At 39.0% G+C, this 21,504-nt stretch overlaps 1 protein-coding gene across 9 annotated transcripts in view; it reads left to right on the top strand.

Moving 5' to 3' along the window:
• The window catches only part of GPM6A (glycoprotein M6A), a 256,966-nt gene that overhangs the window by 222,480 nt on the left and 12,982 nt on the right, over nucleotides 1–21,504 (top strand). For all 9 annotated transcript variants that reach the window (XM_086380976.1, XM_086380977.1, XM_086380982.1 and 6 more), the window contains 2 exons: nucleotides 948–1,104; nucleotides 18,957–19,110. In XM_086380976.1, the coding sequence (XP_086237102.1) occupies nucleotides 948–1,104; nucleotides 18,957–19,110 (311 nt within the window). The remainder of the gene's footprint in view (nucleotides 1–947; nucleotides 1,105–18,956; nucleotides 19,111–21,504) is intronic.

Raw genomic sequence — 21,504 nt, 5'->3', positions numbered from 1 at the left:
CAAACACAGAACTGCAGCTAATATGTATATCTCGCCTCATACCATGGCTCCACAACCACTAGTTTTGGTTCTAGAGGCAGAAAACTGATTAATTTGTGATTTTTAATTTCCAAAAGGTTTGGGGGTTCCCATACAATATCTAGAATAACAACAACAACAAAATCCATCTGCAATTTATAGACAATACGTATTTCTCTCCCCCTTAAATACATGGGCACTCAATTGTCAGAAGAGAAAAAAATACTTTCCCATTTCTCTGTGGAATTATTCTATAATTTGCCTCAGGCGCAGTTAATTCCATCACATAATATTCCATTAGTGATTCTGCCTTAAAAGTTTAATTGTCAAAATGATAACTTAGCTATAAAACCATAATTTTTCAATTATTGTCAACAGAAACTATTAGTGATGAAACCATCACAGTAAGTGTGACATAAAACATAATTACAATTGACTATAAGAAAAATATGAGATTGTTACTTTATCAGAAATGAATGCATCATTAGCCATAAAGCTTTCTTCCTCTTGTAATGTCGTAACGTCTTAAAAACTCAAGTGTTTTATATCTAAACCTTTGTATCTGCTATTTTGTCATAATTTTTTAAAAATTATATGGTAATTATCCTACTTATCAATTCATCTCAGCAAAGTCCAGTATGATCCACTACTCACCCAGGGCTACCTTGGTGTGAACCAGGGGAGAGGGGATGGTGCAGTGGAAGAGGAAAAACTTAGAAACATGAGAAACCAACAAATCCTGGAAGGGGCAGAAGAAAATGTACAAGCATTAGGCATATAAAGCAACAATGTTTAAAAAATCCAACCTTCATCATGAACATAAATATTCCATAGCTTTCGTTCCAAAGGACCCTGAGCACGTGGGCGTCCACTGCTGTGGATCAGCCGTGAAGAGTTGTTGAACTAAATCGTTTGGTCTTTCCTTCCAGGATTGACATCTTCAAGTATGTCATCTACGGAATTGCAGCTGCCTTCTTTGTGTACGGCATTCTGCTGATGGTGGAAGGCTTCTTCACAACCGGGGCTATCAAAGATCTCTACGGGGATTTCAAAATCACCACTTGCGGCAGATGCGTGAGCGCGTGGGTACGTTCTCTGTTTGCACTCAGAGCTTCATGCAGGTTTATTTCAGTAGCACTCTGGTGTTTGTGTTCATCTGCCAGGAATGGAAGTAATATATATTTTTTAACACAGTAACATTGCCTCCTGTGATGGCTATTTAAAATCGTGATGATATTATTTTCTTTTTTTTTTTAATAAAATATTATCTTTTATTATTTTAAAAGATAATAAATTTGATTATTTAGTCAAAGACTTTATGAAAAGGATTAACACCATTACAACCAAAGGTTAACTCCATCACATGTAGCCTAGGAAAAATGTCAGGCATAAGACAGCTCTTTAGAAATACACATACACACTATATTGTATACATACACAAATAAACCATGTATTTCTCTTTGTTCCGTAAAAGTATTTCATTAGATATACATTCAGTTCAGTTCCGTAGCTTAGTCATGTCCGACTCTTTGCGACCCCATGAATTGCAGCATACCCGGCCTCCCTGTCCATCACCAACTCCCGGAGTTCACTCAAACTCATGTCCAACGAGTCGGTGATGCCATCCAGCCATCTCATCCTCTGTCGTCCCCTTCTCCTGCCCCCAATCCCTCCCAGCACCAGGGTCTTTTCCCCTAGATGTCCATCAGCAGATGAATGGATAAGAAAGCTGTGGTACATATACACAATGGAGTATTACTCAGCCATTAAAAAGAATACATTTGAATCAGTTCTAATGAGGTGGATGAAACTGGAGCCTATTATACAGAGTGAAGTAAGCCAGAAGGAAAAACATAAATACAGTATACTAACGCATATATATGGAATTCAGAAAGATGGTAACAATAACCCGGTGTACGAGACAGCAAAAGAGACACTGATGTATAGAACAGTCTTATGGACTCTGTGGGAGAGGGAGAGGGTGGGAAGATTTGGGAGAATGGCAATGAAACATGTAAAATATCATGTAGGAAACGAGTTGCCAGTCCAGGTTCGATGCATGATGCTGGATGCTTGGGGCTGGTGCACTGGGACGGCCCAGAGGGATGGTATGGGGAGGGAGGAGGGAGGAGGGTTCGGGATGGGGAACACATGTATACCTGTGGCGGATTCATTTTGATATTTGGCAAAACTAATACAATTATGTAAAGTTTAAAAATAAAATAAAATTGGAAGAATAAAAAAAAAAAAAAAGAAAGTGAAAGAGGAGCATGAAAACATTGGCTTAAAGGTCAACATTCAGAAAACGAAGATCATGGCATCTGGTCCCATCACTTCATGGGAAATAGATGGGGAAACAGTGGAAACAGTGTCAGACTTTGTTTTTAGGGGCTCCAAAATCACTGCAGATAGTGATTGCAGCCATAAAATTAAAAGACGCTTACTCCTTGGAAGGAAAGTTATGACCAACTTAGATAGCATATTGAAAAGCAGAGACATTACTTTGCCAACAAAGTTCCATCTAGTCAAGGCTATGGTTTTTCCAGTGGTCATGTATGGATGTGAGAGTCGGACTGTGAAGAAAGCTGAGTGGTGAAGAATTGATGCTTTTGAACTGTGGTGTTGGAGAAGATTCTTGAGAGTCCCTTGGACTGCAAGGAGATCCAACCAGTCCATTCTAAAGGAGATCAGTCCTGGGTGTTCTTTGGAAGGACTGATGCTAAAGCTGAAACTGCAATACTTTGGCCACCTCATGTGAAGAGTTGACTCATTGGAAAATCGTGATGATATTATTTTCTAATTTAAGATTATTACATGTGAAAATTCAGGTTCAAATTCTCAAATCATGTGCAATACAACTCGTTTTGCTTCTGGAGGCAGCAAACTGTTGACTGATTTATATTTTGTTTTTCCCAAATGACCCTGGGCTTCCCATACAATGTTTAGGATAATAGAAAAATCCGTCTGCAATTTATAGATAAATGCATGTCTCTCCTCCTTAAATACATGTCTCTATATTTTACTGTAAATTTGGGTGGAAACTGTAATTTCTGTTTAGTTTTCATGTAAGGTAAGAATTACCCTATATTATACTTATTTAGGTTTTAAATTCTTATTGATATTTAATGGTAAATCAAACTTACAGTCAAGAGATAATGCAATGCAGAAAATTTAAGCACAAGAGATGAAAATTAAGAGTAATATGGTTTAAAGTACTCTCATATGTTTATGCAGAGTAATTTTCACAAACTTGGGAGCTTCCTTTTTTTGGGGGGGGTGGCATTCAATTTATTTATTTATTTATTTATTTTATTATTGTTATTATTATTATTTTTTTTTACTTTACAATATTGTATTGGTTTTGCCATACATCAACATGCATCCGCCATGTGGCAGATGCATGTCGATGTACGGGAGCTTCCATTTTTAACTAACACTTTTTCTTATTTCCTAATATTATATGAGAATATATATTTAATTACAGCATATATTTCCTATTATGTAAGGTGTCTCTAATAAGGATGGTGTAATTTATTTCAGTCTTACAGAAAAGTTCGAAGAAACCAACTGTTTTCTCCACCAGCTTGTAAAAGTGGTATTATTTGCTCAGTGTCCACAATGATAATAACACGAGAAAATAGTTTGCCCATGTTACAGGTATTTGTTGTCATCTCTGCAATAATTTCTTTTTTTTTTAAGCTTTAAAGTATCCAATACTTTAATTAAAAACTGGATAACTCTATCAAATCATTGTAGATGCTAAAAGCAAATAATACATAATCTGTATTTAACAAAGGCATGATTTAAAAAAAAAAACTTTGATTACAAAGTTATATAACACTTTTTAAAACAAAGTTATTTACATATTTTTCAAACCTTCTCAATGCTTTTATTTGATATACTTGATCAAAGAATGAACATGGTTTATTAAACTGTCCCACTATGGTTGTGGTCATATCACATGTAGGCATATCTGATGTCTCTTGGAGATATTTTTTATGAAGTACTTTTCAATAAAGAAGAGAGGGCTTTTGACCTACCACCTACTTTTCTTTTTTTTTTTTAATTTTATTTTATTTTTAAACTTTACAAATTGTATTAGTTTTGCCAAATATCAAAATGAATCCGCCACAGGTATACCTGTGTTCCCCATCCTGAACCCTCCTCCCTCCTCCCTCCCCATACCTTCCCTCTGGGTCCTCCCAGTGCACCAGCCCCAGGCACTCAGTATCATGCATCGAACCTGGACTGGTGACTCATTTCATACATGATATTATACATGTTTCAATGCCGTTCAAGGCTCTTTTGGAGGACACTGTTTATTGTAATAGCTCAGTGTTAGGATCAGCAATATCAGATTACAGACCCAAAGGAAGTTAAGCTAAAGATCTTGGATTAATAAGTAAGATATGAATATTCACTGGGCCAATTTTTAGTGATACGTAAGGGATTTCTCTATTAAGAAGGGACACTGTGATTTTAGGTTCACTTGTACTCTGCCAAGGGCTCCTCTGGTGGCTCAGCAGTAAAGAACCCACCTGCTGATGCAGGAGACGTGAGTTCGATCCCTGGGTGAGGAAGATGCCCTGGAGAAGAAAATGGGAACCCACTCCAGTATTCTTGCCTGAGAAATCTCATGGACAGAGGAGCCTAGCGGGCTACAGTCCATGGGGTCGCAAGAATGGGACCTGACTTAGTCATTAAGCGGCAACAAATACTGTGCCAATAGAGTATGAGGAATTCAGTTAATGATAGACTTCTTCTTATAATTAGGACAGTATCATTATCACACCACTGTTTGTCATAGCAAATCACTTAACTCCTCCAGATCACAGTTTACTCTCTTATATCATAAAGACATTAGATCATCTTATGGCACCCCATTCCAGTACTCTTGCCTGGAAAATCCCATGGATGGAGGAGCCTGGTAGGCTGCAGTCCATGGGGTCGCTGAGAGTTGGAGACGACTGAGGGACTTCACTTTCACTTTTCACTTTCATGCATTGGAGAAGGAAATGGCAACCCACTCCAGTGTTCTTGCCTGGAGAATCCCAGGGACGGGGGAGCCTGGTGGGCTGCCGTCTATGGGGTCGCACAGAGTCGGACACGACTGAAGCGACTTAGCAGTAGCAGCAGCAAAGCGCAGTCTAGCTCAAAGAGTCCTTCATTCTGAAGCACTAGAATCACAGAGAAAAAGGGTCTCTGAGCACACTTTTACCATTGAGGAGTGACCTTGTGCCAGGAAGAGGGCAACTGACTATGTTGTTTCATTGAGATTGTGAAGTTTCTGCATAGGATTGTAGGCAGAAACAAAAAGTCCTGAAAGAAATCGCCTGTGTCATTAATGATTATCTGCTTGCCATTCAAACCTTTCAAAGATATCTCAAATAAGGATTTTTAAAGCAAAACTAGGAGCCACATTTTTTTCTATAATAGTAACAATTTTGTCACCCAGTCCCTCTTACCAGCCCAGAATGGTGGTAGCAGCTGCGTGGGTTCCCGCAGAGGCGAGGCAGTGGGGACCCACGCCATAGCCCACCCGCTCCTTGGGCACCCTCCCTGCACCCCGAACAAGCGGAAGCGGGGCAGAAGCAGAGCTGCACTTGTGTGTTTTGCAGAAACATCAGTGCAGCAGAGAGGGCTCTGAGTCAGGCCTGGGCTGTCCCAACACGGGCTCCAGGCAGGGGACCAGCGCCTGCAGAAAGAGACCAGCTCTGCCGCCGGAGGTGGACAGTGGCAGCTGCGGACCGCGCAGGGCACACCCCTGCCAGCCTCTCTTCCCACCGCACACCCAGCTCCCTGCTCATGCAGGACTCAGGGCTCCATGGAATCAGAGGGGAAAATAATAATGTTTTATCAGTCACACTGTCCTGCTGCTTATGTTTTTGTTTCTTGTTTGCATTCTGCTGCTCCCCCTCCCCACACACACAATTTGTAGATAAATTGTATCTTACAGTCTACTATTTGTTTTATGAGTTCACCTGTTAGCCTGTTAATCAGTCTTCCTTAGCTTTAAAAAGGTCTTTTTGAAAATAGATTCATGAATTTCTATTTGGAATTCTGAATGATATTAACAGGTGGAAAAAAATTTTTTGAAACAACCATATTATAATATTATAGAATCAGCTTTCAGAGTTAGTGCTGAAAGAAAAGTATTATTCTATCCCTGTTTTTTCATGCTGTATAAAATGTAAAGTGGTCACTAGTAACTGATTCTGCTCACAAAATGGAATTGTGCCCAATGCATAAATGCAGTTTATTTTAAAGTGGCATTGCATCTCTGAATAGAAGATGCTAAATGCTATTCTCTTTTTCTAATGAATCTCTTGAAAACATAACTTGACCTGTGTTATGCACTTCTGTCATGCAGCATCAAGACAACTTCAAATTCATTTCAGATTTTTAATGCTGTTCCTAGAAATCCTAAATGGGAGGCATATAAAACACATTAGCATGGTATTAACTCTTAGGGGTGAGGACCACTAGTTTACTAAGAGCATGTGAAAATTTATTTAACTATTCTAAGCAACAATTTTTATCTAAATTAAGTAGTAAATGGCACCAACATGAGTAAAAGTCAAATGTTGCTGAATATATTAAATGTGAACTTAAATTTGATATAGAAATATTTTCTCTCCTTTGAATTTCTTCCCCATTAAGTTTTTCTTTTCTTTTCTTTTTTAACTTTACAATATTGTATTGGTTTTGCCATATATCAACATGAATCCGCCCATTAAGTTTTTAAACCAAAAAATACATTTATTTGGTTGCAGTTTGGGAGCTATTCAGTGGCTCACATCTTGAAATCTTGGGATACTTGTTACACCCATCACTAAGTTATCTTGTTCTAAAAATTTCTCATTATGACAGCAATATGGCTCTCAAATGTTATCTATGCTAGTTCTGACACATCAGATTTTTAAGCCCAACACCTTTGAAGTAATGGAGTTCTTAAATGTGCTACTTTCCTTGGAAATTAATACATTTTCCATAAATCTACCTGCTGTAAGTATTCTATAAGACAATAAAAAATTTTAAAGTATATGCATTCATTTACTAGGGCTGCCATAACAAAGTACCATGAAAGTAGCAAAAACATATTGTCTCACATTTCTGGAGTCTTCAAGTCCAAGATCAAGGTGTCAGCAAGACTGGTTCCCCCCTAGGGCCATGAGGAAGCTCTGTTCCTCAGCTCCAGCGGGCGCTGGTGGTCTTTGGCGATCTGGGCTTGTAGAAGCACCACCCCAGCCACGGCCTTCCTCTTCACCTGGTGCTCTGTCCACATGCCTGCTACTCAGATTTCCCTTTCTGAAGGACCCCAGTCACATTGGGTTCGCCTTATCATTTTTAGTTTGCTTACCTCTGCAAAGGCCCCATCTCCAAGTAAGGTTACATTCTGAGGTACGGGGGGTTAGGAATTCATCATATGAATTTCAGAGGAACACAATTTTGACTCATAACAAACAGGAACAGTATGCCACACAGAGTGTTTATGTTGAATTGTGTGTGTGTGTGTGTGTGTGCTCAGTCATGTCTGACTCTTTGCGACCCCATGGACTGTCGCCCACCAGGCTCCTCTGTCCATGGGATTTCCCAGGCAAGACTACTGGAGTGGATTGCCATTTCCTACTCCAGGGGATCTTCCCAATCCAGGGATTGAACCCATGTTTCTTGTATCTCCTGCATTGGCAGGCGGATTCTTTTTTTATTTTTTAATTTTTTAAAATATAAATTATTTTAATTGGAGGCTAATTTACAATATTGTATTGGTTTTGCCATACATCAACATGAATCTGCCAGAGGTGTACACGTGTTTCCCATCCTGAACCCTCCTCCCACCTCCCTCCCCATACAATCCCTCTGGGTCATCCCAGTGAACCAGCCCCATGTAGACCACTGCACCACCTGGGAATCACACACAATGTTTAAAGTAACAAAACTAAGTGGTTACTTTTTATCCCGTTTTACAGGTAAAGAAAAATATGTATTTACGGTTATCCACTGTATCTGAGGGGATTGGTCCCAGGACTCCTGTAGAGACCAAGACCCACAGATGCTTGAGTCTCTTATATAAAAAAGTGTAGTGTCGTATTTAACCTTACACACATCCCTCCATATACTTTAAATCATTTCCAAATTACTTATAATACCTAATACAATATAAACTCTGTAATTGTCAGTATAAATGCTATAAAATCATTGCTGGCATGTGGCAAATTCAAGTTTTGCTTTTTGGAACTTTCTGGCATATTTTAAAAAATATTTTCCATTCATCATTGGTTAAATTCAAGGATATCAAAAAGGAAGACCAGCTGTATTTATTATTTTAATCTTTTCTCTTAGCCTCAGATATTTATAGATTTTCACTGCATCATAAGACATACTCTGTAGAATTACCTTTACAGAGTGTATCATGACTCATGGCTCATTTTCCTAACTTTAAGTTAAGTTTTAATAATAAATCCAGTATTAATAATACGAAATGTTTGTTAGGTGCTTATATATGCCAGTTGCTATGCATGGAACTTTACGAAATACTAGGATATTTAATCCTCCAAACTATGTGAGTAGGTACCAGTATTATTGAGATGTAAATATTAATAATTACCTTTATTTCACAGATGATGAACCTGCCACCAAGAGATGAGTACATGGTGGGTGGTGGAGTCAGATTTGCATTCAAGCCTGTGGCACAGAGTCCCTCACTAACCTCATAATCAGTATTTGTCTTGTCATTTATGTTTTATTTGGGCTAATTTCATAGGAGAATTATCTGACTGTGAGAGTTTTTAATAATTCACCAGCCCCTATTGTTTTACATTTTAGCGATATCATTCATTGGTGACTGGAAAGTTCCTTCATGGCAAAGATGTCCTCATTTTAACCTTGACTTTTATCCACAATCATGAGTTATCTCTTTTTATAAGATAAGGATGCTCTGTGCAAGGTGAAATAACTCAGTAGTCGATTTTGATGACCGCCTCTAAAAGAGTCCTAGGTAACTTTCTAAGTAAAGTTGTCATCAAGGAACTCTGCATCCTAGTCTATCTCTAAAATTCAGTGTCTTCAAAAGTAAATTTTAAAAATAATAACACCATTGATTCAAGACTGCTAAGTTCCTCAAATAAGTCTTAGTCTCTCTCTAGGATATCCCATGGGCGGAGGAGCCTGGTGGGCTGCAGTCCATGGGGTCACAAGGAGTCGGACACGACTGAGCGACTTCCCTTTCACTTTTCACTTTCATGCATTGGAGAAGGCAATGGCAACCCACTCCAGTGTTCTTGCCTGGAGAATCCCAGGGATGGGGGAGCCTGGTGGGCTGCCATCTATGGGATCGCACAGAGTTGGACACGACTGAAGCGACTTAGCAGCCGCAGCAGCAGGATATTCTAAATCTAACCTCAAGAAGGCAACATCATTTTTTTTTTCAGATTATAGCAATGCATTTTAGCACTCTCTCAATAGGGCATAAAGCGGGATGGGGAAACATAAACTGCTTCAAGCATAGTGGTCATATTTAGAAATATTTACCACAGGTATCTGAAGCAGATCTCACACATGCACTTATAGTTTCAGAACTGGACTCTAAATACAGGACAGTGGACCAATCTCAGTGTGACCGTGCAGTTATTAACTGTGCTGGTACATAAATTATGGCAAAAACAGAAAACATGGTCTCATTCTATTCAGGTTTCGAGCATAAAAATGAACAAAAAATTTTGGTGAGCCTTAGAAGATGACATTGACAGAATGGGAAAATTTCTTATAAAAAGTAAATCTTCTAGTGTTGGAATTTTTAATTCGAAATACTTAAAACTGCTGGAAAGCAAAAATTGAAAAAAAGAAAAAGTCTAAATCATCCTGCTTCCTTCCCAGTCACCATAGGTCGTGGTTGGAATTCAGTTCAAATAAAAATACCTTCTCAAAAATATTGAGCCAAGGTTTTGTTTTATGTTCGTTTTTGTTCTTTTGATTATTCAAGTCATGACATATAATTTTCTGCTAAATTGTTCTTTTCTAAATTTGTATATTCAGTGGCATTTTCATTCTCATTAGACTTCTCTATATATCAGATCATCCATCCGATCATTCTAGGATATAATTTCATAGCATTTAGGAAATGCTTTGTGAAATGCTCCTTATATTTTTAAAAGACTTCCCTATAGCTCAAATGATAAAGAATCTGCCTGCAATGCAGGAGACCCAGGTTTGATCCCTGGGTTGAGAAGATCCCCTGGAGAAGGAAATGGCAACCCACTCCAGTATTCTTGCCTGGAAAATTCCATGAACAGAGGAGCTTGGTGGACTACAGTCCATGGAGTCGCAAAGGTCAGACATGGTTAAGTAACACACACATATTTTTAAAATCCTAAAGCATTTTTTCAAAAATAAACTTTTTTTTTAAATTTTATTTTATTTTTAAACTTTACAATATTGTATTAGTTTTGCCAAATATCGAAATGAATCCACCACAGGTATACCTGTGTTCCCCATCCTGAACCCTCCTCCCTCCTCCCTCCCCATACCCTCCCTCTGGGTCGTCCCAGTTCACCAGCCCCAAGCATCCAGTATCGTGCATCGAACCTGGACTGGCGACTCCTTTCATACATGATATTATACATGTTTCGACGCCATTCTCCCAAATCTCCCCACCCTCTCCCTCTCCCACAGAGTCCATAAGACTGATCTATACAGGGCATACACACTGAGGAAACCAGAAGGGAAAGAGACACGTGTACCCCAGTGTTCATCGAAGCACTGTTTATAATAGCCAGGACATGGAAGCAACCTAGATGCCCATCAGCAGATGAATGGATAAGAAAGCTGTGGTACAGATACACAATGGAGTATTACTCAGCCATTAAAAAGAATACATTTGAATCAGTTCTAATGAGATGGATGAAACTGGAGCCTATTATACAGAGTGAAGTAAGCCAGAAAGAAAAACACCAATACAGTATACTAATGCATATATATGGAATTTAGAAAGATGGTAACAATAACCCTGTGTATGAGACAGCAAAAAATAAACTTTTAATCTTACAATAGTTTTAGATGTACAGAATGATGAAGATGGTACAGAGAATGTCCATATATATCAAACTCAGTTTTCTGTAGTAACATCTTACTTTAGCATGGTACATTTGTCACAACTAGTAAGCCTATATAGAAACATTACTATTGACTAAAGTCCACGCTGTGTTCAGGCTTTTTTAGTTTTTCCTAAATCAAGCGTTCTTTTTCTCTCCTAGTATCCCAGTCAGGGAGTACAGATAGCATGTCACAGGTCAGTCATTCCTCCTTAGGCTACTCTGATCTGTGACATTTTCCAAGACTTCCCTTGTTCTTGGTGGTCTAGAAGGTTTTGTGGGGTAGAAGTTAGGCATTTTATAGAATGTACCTGAGTTGAAATCTGGTATATTTCTCATGATTTGGACTGGGGCTTTGGACTTCGGGAAGGAACACTACAGAGACTACTTTCTCATCACATCATTTCTCATACATTTAATGAATTGTTGAAAAAGGAAACTAGAGACATGAAGTAACACTCTCTGATTCATGTCTTCCTAAATGAAATAGTTCTGTTAAAAGCAATCCCATTATACATATAAAAGCAGAAAGGAGAATGGTGGTTGCCAGGGGCTGAGAGTAGGGAAGTGGGGAGATGTGATCAAAGCGTACAAACTTTCAGCTTTACAGAATGAATAAATTGTTGACGGACTTGCCTAGAGGTCCAGTAGTTAAGACTCTGTGCTTACCCACTGCAGAGGATAAGGGTTCAATCCCTGATCAGGGAATTAAGATTGCACATGCCACGCAGTGGAACCAAAATAGCTAAATAAAATAAAATGTGGGGGAAATATGTTAAAATACAGTTACCATAGATGAATTGTACATAGCAGGATAATAGTCTGTTTTCGTTTTTCCAGAATATTTAAAACCTTCAGTTTTTTTATTTAATTAATATAAAATTAAATCTTAGAATTTGATGCCCACTGAAAAGTTCTTAGGAAAGATTGAAGGCGGGAGGAGAAGGGGATGACAGAGGATGAGATGGTTGGGTGGTATCACTGACTCAATGGACATGAGTTTGAGTAAACTCCGGGAGTTGGTGATGGACAGAGAGGCCTGGCATGCCCAGTCCACGGGGTTGCAGAGAGTTGGACATGACTGAGTGACTGAACTGAACTGAACTGAAAAGTTCTAAGGAGATATAGCTATAACTAATGAATTTTCAATTTCTGCTTATAAAGATATTCTAGTTTAAATGAAGTCGCTTGCACATATAGATTTTTTAATCAAATTTTATAATAAAGCTAGAAATTCACCTTAAGGATGGATAGAAATTATCCTCCAATTCATAGGATTTATGAACCCTAATGTGGCATCCTGAATCCATTCACTTACAGTAACTGCTTCTACTGTGAGTAACCTCGATTTTATATGTTCAGGTGACACTGCAAATAGAAATACGTTTTCTTAAATTGGTTCCATTGATTTTAATGTGCCAAATATTTCTATACATGTAAAAGTTATAATTTAAACAGGCTACTGGATTGGGGATTCAATGAGAACTGTGGATTACAGATGGTCTTTTGCAATACTGATTGTTTAGTAGGTACCTGTCTTTTCCAATCAGAAGGCTCATGCCCACTGTACTGGGAATAATCTCCACAAAAAGATTTTTATTTTATCATTTCTTTTAGGAAAAAAAAGAATTATATCTTTCTGACTTTGCATTTAAACCAGTAACGTTTTACAAAACATGAAATTTTACCACATTTTTTGAGACTCAATTTCCTCATTTTAAGATTAGCTACCATAGTTTATGTTTTTTAATTACTTTATGGGGAGATGACATATGTTAAGGATATAAAAATCAAAAGCTCACTGAGGAATGAATAAGCCTGGTGGTGGTGGTGGTTTAGTCGCTCAGTCGTGTCCAACTCTGGCGACCACATGGATTGTAGCCCGCCAGATTCCTGTGTCCGTGGGATTTCCCAGGCAAGAATACTGGAGTGGGTTGCCATTTTCTTCTCCAAGGGATATTCCCTACCCCAACTCCCACCCCCCAGGGATTGAACTCGTGTCTCCTGCATTGGCAGGTGGTTCTTTACCACCGAGCCACCAGGAAGGCCCATGTCTAAGCCTAGTATTATCATATTGGGATTCTTGGTCAGAAGACCATTTCTCAGATATTTACAACGTAACTGACAATAAAATAGCATTCACTAAAGGGAAATTTCCTCTATAGTAATATTTGTTGGAGAAGGCAATGGCACCCCAGTCCAGTACTCTTGCCTGGAGAATCCCATGGATGGAGGAGCCTGGTAGGCTGCAGTCCATGGGGTCGCTAAGAGTCGGACACGACTGAGCGACTTCACTTTCACTTTCCACTTTCATGCATCGGAGAAGGAAATGGCAACCCACTCCAGTGTTCTTGCCTGGAGAATCCCAGGGACGGCGGGGCCTGGTGGGCTGCTGTCTATGGGGTCGCACAGAGTCAGACACGACTGAAGCGACTTAGCAGCAGCAATATTTGTTGGAAAAAAGGCTGGCGGTGCTTTTCTCTCTAATATGATTTGATTTGATTTGAATTCTGCTTTCACTTGAAAAAGTAAAGCCTACATAAGCACATGCATGCTGAGCACACTGATGGACATGGCTGGCTTACAGTGTTTGTTCAGACAGTGGTTAAAATCTTCGAAAGACATTTTTGACCGGTATATACCCAAGGCCTCATATAGTACACATTGTTGACACAGGGATATTTTAATTATTAATGAATTAAAGAGTAAAGGACTTTGATTAAGGGTTTGGAAAATAGAAATAAGCTCCATAAGTAACCTGAAGGGTGCAAACTAGAATGAACTATTTAGAATACTGCAATCATCCAAGTGTTAGATAGGGCAACTGCAAACTCATGATGAATCCTATACTATATTCTGAAGCATTTTAGTTTGATCTGTTGAATGAATAAGACCAGTGCAAGGTAATAAAGGAGAGCATTACAATTAGTATATTTTTAATAGATTTTATTTTTTAGAGCAACTTTAGGTTCATAGAAAAATTGAACAGAAAATATATTAATAGAAATTTCTTAAATATCCCCAACCCCGACATCTCAACAGCCGCCCTCACTATCTAAATCCTGCACCAGGTGGTACATTTGCTACAATTAATGAGCTGACATGGACGCAGGATAATCACCCAAAGTCCATAATTTCCCTGAGACTTCACGCTTGGTGTTGCACATTCGGTGTGTTTAGACAAGTGTCTGACACATATCTGACTCTGTGGTGTAAAACAGAATACTTTCACTGCCCTGAAAATCCCGTGCTCCACCTGTCCATCCTCCTCTCTCCACGCCTGGCAGCCGCCTGTCCTCTTACTGTCGCCATAGTGTTGCCTTTTCCAGAATGTCATATAACTGGAATCACACGTTACGTAATCTTTTCAGACTTTCTTCACTTAGTCATATGCATTTAAGGTTCTTCCATGTTTTCCTGTGGCTTTATATAAGTCATTTCTCTTAGTGCCGAATAATATTCCATCATCTGAATATAGCAGTTTATTCCTCCATTCAGCTACTGAAGGACATTTTAGCTGCTTCCATGTCTTGACAATTAGGAATAAAATGGGTAGAAACATGGCAAATAGTTTTTTTTTTTTAAAGCAAGTTTCTGATCACCACTTGTGCCAAGATAGCTTTAGGCCATACTGTTGACAATAATGATGACTGCATATTTTCAAGTAATTTACATACTAACGCAAGTAATTTTTTCTTCAGTAAACTTTACACTGTGTGCTTCTCGCAGCCTACTGAGTTCAGTATTGTTGGTGCTGCTCCATTTTGCATTCTTAGTGATAGCATATTCAGGCGTCCGTTTGCTTTCCTTTGCCTTCGTATTCTCTCATATTAGAGCTGTGGTTCTCAACCAGATGCTGTTTCCCCACTCCTTGCCTTCTCCCCGCAGGGGACACAGAAATTTTGGTTATGTAACTATTGTCTATTGAGTAGAGACCGGGGATGTTGTTAAACATGTTGCAATACACAGGGCACTATCCATAACAAAGAATATTCTGGCCCAAATTTTCAATAGTGCTGAATCTGGGAAATCTTGATTTCAAATTTGGTTCATATCAGTCCCTCACTCACCTATGCATTTGGCTATTTTGTTGACATTGACATGGATTTCTGGCTAATCATTCCAATTGTGCTTTTTTTTTTTTTTTTTTCCCGACTTCAGGTGTGGTACCCTGAAGAGCCTAAGGAAAATATCAGAGAAGTTTTCACATCAAATGTACTCATGAGAGCTTTATTGATTCCCATAGAGCAGCAGTTCTTTATGTTAGATGCCCATTAAAATTGTCTGCAAAGATATTGTAAATTCAGATATAATTGTCACGGGCAAAGCCTGATCTCTTTCTCAGATCTGCCAGATGATCTCGCTGTGTGTGCACGGTTGGAAACCACTGTCAGAGGCATGCCCCTCAGCTCACGTTCACTCAGCGAGACTGCTGGATGACCAGATCACTCAGCCCGGAGGTGTTTCTGCCTTCAAATCTACAGCTGTTTTCTCTTGCTCTTCAAGTGGGGACATGATTGAATTGATAATCTATAAATGCATTCCCAATGAGGAAATGTCATTGAAAACATATTTTTGGGAAATGAGGGAGCTCTGAGTTAAAAAATACTTTATCTAAGTATTTTTATAAGCTGTGCTGTAAAACACTGATGAGAAAGAGACTTTATAGACAGTGTCCTGAGTGGAACCCAACAGTATATGTTTGGTATATGTTCGCATATACCCACAGGGAGGCCTGGCGTGCTGTGGTTCATGGGGTCGCAAAGAGTCAGACACGACTGAGCGACTGAACTGAACTGAACTGATAGATCCATTTAATTCATTTCACTGAAGTTTGAGTCTGCATTATGCCCAAATTTATTCATTATATCATAACATTAAATTTGATATATGGCTAATTTTTTCAGTGTTTACATAATCCTTAGATTCAGAGACCCTTGGAGTCAGAGTCAGCTGGCTCTTTTTCATCAGTTCAGCTAACGTCTGAGATGTTATTTTTACCCAGTCTGGTACACATCTGCTGAGTTCCCCCAGAAAGTCTATGGCTTAACCAAGTGTGATTTTCTTAGACATCAAGCTTAAATTCATAGGCACACAGATGAAAAATAAATTACCTTTTACCAGTCACTCTCAAGTTAAATACACTGTAATCTCAAAGCTGCATCATCAAGGGGTAATCATGTGTTTTAACCTTCTTCCAAAGACTAAGAAAGCCTTGTTTCTTGCAGTTCCATATTTCAATCTCCCTTCTAAATTTCAAACAATAATTAGAACATCTAGGTTGAAATCAAAATAATACATATTTTTAAAAATTTTAAGCCACTAAGAAGGAATTCACAGCAAGATTGTTGAGTGTAATACTAACACATATTAGACCCTCAACAAATGTATTTTGAATAAAAATAAACACAAAACAAGAACTATGGTAACAAGAAGGTACCTATTGTGAAAGTCATTTGCATGTTCTGATGAAATGGTACTCAATAATGATGTGATAATAAGATTGCTGGATATTGATTATGAATCTGGCACCCACGTCTTTATCATTTAATGGCATTAAATGTCATTAATGTCATTAAAAAAATGATAGTTTTTACCATCCAAGATCAACAAGTTAACTAATCTAAACCAAACCAAAGAGATTTTACTGAGATATTTTTATTTGTGAATTAGGAGGAAATGGTCAGTGTTTTAATATAAGTGAGAGATACATTAAACTGTGGCTGAAATAGGAAAAGCCAGTGAGTCCACTTTATATATCAGACTTCCATAAGACCCACCCTCTCTCCTTTCTATAAACAGGGCCACTGCTGTTTAGTTTAGAAAGTAAAATATATTGTTGTTCAAGGCAATAAACACCACATGTGAATAAATAGTTTACAAAATATTTATAACAATAACGATGTATGGTGACAGATGTTAACTAGACTTATTGCAATGACTGTTTCACAATATATACAAATAGCAAACCATTATGTTGTACACCTGAAACTGATATATCAATTATACCTCAGTTTAGAAAAAAAGAGTAGCTCATATATTTAATGCTCAGACAACAAAAAATACCTGTCATATTACTAGCAGTGGAAAGCTAGAAATAAGATGATAATCATGAGATATTTTATTACATATAGAGAATGTTTACCTAGAATCATACTTTATCAGTTCAAATAATTTTTCAATCTTAGTAATTATCAGACTCTAAGGGAAAACATAAAGTAGGAAGATAGCCTTATATTTTTAGCATGTTTAGTATGGATACTTTAGTGACTATGAACTCCCTAAAATGTAACTGCTTTGTACTCCAACTCAGAAGTAAAATCTTTTGTATGTTAGAACAAAAGTTAATGCACTAGTCCTCATGAAAACATGTTCTCGCAGCAAAGATTGATTCTGTAAAATTCAGCTTTATTACTATGCTGTGACATTATAGCAAATACGGTTTCAGAACTCACTCCTTCCATTGCCTTGTGAAGTAGCAGCAGCAACACAGTTCAGAGAATTCCAGGCCAGTTTGAGTGTAAACCCATAGAATCCAGAGTCCCATTCCACCGTAAACAGCACCATCAAAAGAAGCTTTTGAAAAGTCCCCTGGGTCGGAAAGGAATACAAGGCCAAATGGAACCGAAAGGCCTGCGGATCACTCTCCTGTGGGTTCTGAGTCGCCGTTACCCTCCAGAGGACTGGGTCTGAAGTGGCAGTATCATGTTCATTATTCTTGAGATTGTAAATTAGCACTGAAGCCTACAATTCTGCATAATGAAAATGTTAATAAACAGAGCTTTTTCCTCCCAGGAGTTCCATTAACAAGATTTCTTCAGTTTGGGGTAGTTTCCAGACTTTCGAGAGGCTTCCTCTTCCAGCGGAAGACATTAAGTAATTTTCCCAGACTTGAGAACTTCTCATGCTTTTTATTTTCTGCAAACATGAAGCCTAATTTCCTTATTCTATACATTCCTATCATTCAGGCAAGATATATGTTTGGTGGTAGTAGGAATAATCACAATACTACTACCTAGAATAAAAAGTACTGATACTTTGCCTGGGCTTCGTATGCGCCAGGTTTGACGCTCAGTGCTTCCACCGAATCATCTCATTCCAGCTTCTGAACAGTCATGCAGTGAGTGTAACTGTAGATTACAATTGTGATTGTAATTTCAGATCAGTTTAGCAGGCATGCTCTGCTAAATTAATCACAAAGAGGCATAAAAAGCAGCCTAGACTCAATCCAGTTCAGAAATCTGTGGCTTTAACCAGCACGCTTTAAGGCCCCCTTTCTTGCTAAACAAATGTGACATCTAGGCTGGGGACACAGTAAATGAGTGGCATATCAATGCTTGATAAATCAATCAGTCAATCAAAGGTAAAGTTAGTGTGCATGAAAGAAGAGTTAGACTTAAAGTTTACAAAAGTCATTCAGAAAGAGGAGTAGAAATACACACTCATATCATTATATACCAAAATGACCTGTGAGTCATTGTACTTAGCTTAAATATTTATGATGTGAATTTGTGCCCATTTAGTTGTCATACAAAGCTGTTCATCTTAAATTTATCAGTTAATGTTTTCTAAAGTTAAAAAAATGTGTGGTGAGGTTTTCAAGATCAATACATGAATGAAACAGGCATTAAGATGCAGATGGAGGAACTCTTCCTCTGTACATCAGAACCTCTGTGATGTAGTTTTCCAGCCCCTTTCTTCTCGTGATCCATGTTCACCCTCTCTCAGCTTCCTTACTGGTGGCAGGACCTACCGGAGTGATAAATATTGAGCTGTGTAGGTTAAACACAGAATCCCTCCTTCCCAGTAGCTTATATGTTTTCTGTCTCGACTTTTTCTCTGTTGCAGTTTATTATGCTGACATACCTTTTCATGCTGGCCTGGCTGGGAGTCACGGCATTCACCTCACTGCCAGTTTACATGTATTTCAACCTGTGGACCATCTGCCGAAACACCACCTTAGTGGAGGGAGCGAATCTCTGCCTGGACCTTCGTCAGTTTGGTAGGTGTATCCCTGGCTGTAAATACAGCACCTCATACGGTTTGCTCCATTTTAAAATAGTGTAATGGAAAAGAAGACAGCAACCCACCCCAGTATTCTTGCCTGAAAAGTCCCAGGGACACAGGAGCCTGGCAGGCTACAGTCTAAGGGTTGCAAGGGGTTGGAAACAACTGAGCAACTGAGAAAACTAGTGTAAACCACTTTGGAACCATAATTACTTCGACCAGAGAGAGAGGTGCATCAGAATCTTCATGTTTAAGTCATTCTTCTAAAACCAAACTAAGGGAATTTCAGAGTGAGTGCAAGTCACTCTTATGAACCGTGTAGTGTTTGCATAGTATTTTCATTCTCCCCTGATAAACTATATAGTCTGTGAAGTCTGTATGAAGCTCATCTAAGAAATAGATACTTCATTGTTTTCTGAAACAGGGGGAAAAACTAAACTTTACCATTTCATAATAATAATAAAAAAAAAACTAAATCAATCAGTAGTCCTTTTCAGTTCAGTTCAGTTCAGTTGCTCAGTCGTGTCTGACTCTTTGCGACCTCATGAATCACAGCACGCCAGGCCTCCCTGTCCATCACCAACTCCCAGACTTCACCCAGACTCACGTCCATCCAGTCAGTGATGCCATCCAGCCATCTCATCCTCTGTCGTCCCCTTCTCCTCTTGCCCCCAATCCCTCCCAGCATCAGAGTCTTTTCCAATGAGTCAACTCTTCGCATGAGGTGGCCAAAGTACTGGAGTTTCAGCTTTAGCATCATTCCTTCCAAAGAACACCCAGGGCTGATCTCCTTCAGAATGGACTGGTTGGATCTCCTTGCAGTCCAAGGGACTCTTAGGTTATTTTTATTTAGGGCTGAAACCTCATGTAATAATAATAATTTCTTACGTGTATAAGGGCTTACAATAGTTTGTATATGTTTGCCTGTTTAGTTCTCACAGTAATTCTGTGTGGTGGGTACTGTGGTTATCCTCTTTATAAATGACAAAACTGAGGTCCCAGGAGGTTAAGTTTCCTGTCCAAGGTGACACGGCTAGTAAGTGAGAGTGCTGGATTCACTCCATCCAGTTTCAGAGTCTGTTCTTGGTTTGAAGTGAGCTACCTCACCTGTTGAAACAAGCACTGAACTATGAATGAGGAAAGTTGAGTCTAATCTCACCTAACCTGTTTGGAATCCCATCCCATCCTTTGTAATAATATGGGGGCTACAGAATTTATAGAAGATATGCAAAGTCATGTGCTCAAACTGATATTTTTTCACAACACAGCTGTTAGTGGATTGCCATTCCCTTCTCCAGGGGATCTTCCTGACTCAGGGATCAAACTCAGGTCTCTTGCATTGCAGGTGAATTCTTTACCATCCAAGCCACCAGGGAAGACTTTTAAAATCTAATAGAGTGTTATAAATGTTTTTCTCTAATGCAGGTGTCCCTGTACTTCAGGCAAGTGGGAAACAGTTCAGTAGAGGGGATCACAAGGTTAGACTGTGGCTCTGAGGTTAGACTGTAGACAGACTGCAGGGTATGGTCGAACCAGTCCATCACCAGCTAGCCCAATGTTTCAAAACAGTGTCTACCTACGCTCTTGTTAGAAGGAGTTCCAGCCCCCATTGTGTGATGCAGATGAAAATCAGGATGATTTTCTGTGCATGGGGTTCTCGGCAAGAAGATGATGGAAGGAATGTGGACAGGTCTTCTCTGGGGAAAGTTTTAACCTTGGAATCATGTCCCTGTAAACACAGGAAAAGGAAACCTTGGCACCTACTGCTGGAGGTCACTGGAAAATAGCTGCTCGGAAAACCACAGCCCTAACTTCAGCATCCCCACCCCCAACTAAAATGTCTTCCTTTAATTCTTCTAATCTGAAAAATTAAAATTGGAAGAGATGTGGCTAGTCTCACAGAGAGGGTTGCCAGGTAAATTACAGGACACCCAGTTAAGTTTGAATTTCTGATAAGCAATATATGTAGTCCAGTACATCCCAGATATTGTAGGGGATATACATCGGGTAAGTGTAAAGCATGACTATGATTAAAGCTGCTCTTTGAACCTTAGCCCTGTTACAGCATAGTTCAGTTCAGTCACTTAGTCATGTCTGACTCTTTGGGACCCCATGAACTACAGCACACCAGGCCTCCCTGTCCATCACTGACTCCTGGAGCTTGATCAAACTCATGTCCATTGAGTTGGTGGTGCCATCCAACCATCTCATCTTCTGCCGTCCCCTTCTCCTCCCACTTTCAATCTTTCCTAGCATCAGGGTATTCTCCAATGAGTCAGTTCTTCACATCACGTGGCCAAAGGATTAGTTTCAGCTTCAGCATCAGTCCTCCCAGTGAATATTCAGGACTGATTTCCTTTAGGATGGACTGGTTTGATCTTGCAGTCCA

This window comes from Bos grunniens, chromosome 27, assembly GCF_055505025.1.
Source record: "Bos grunniens cultivar Pamir isolate PY7600 chromosome 27, Bosgru_T2T1.0, whole genome shotgun sequence".
In the NCBI taxonomy this organism is placed as follows: Eukaryota; Metazoa; Chordata; class Mammalia; order Artiodactyla; family Bovidae; genus Bos; species Bos grunniens.
Note: the sequence above shows the minus strand (reverse complement) of the source record. Positions and strands in the feature narration are given on the sequence as shown.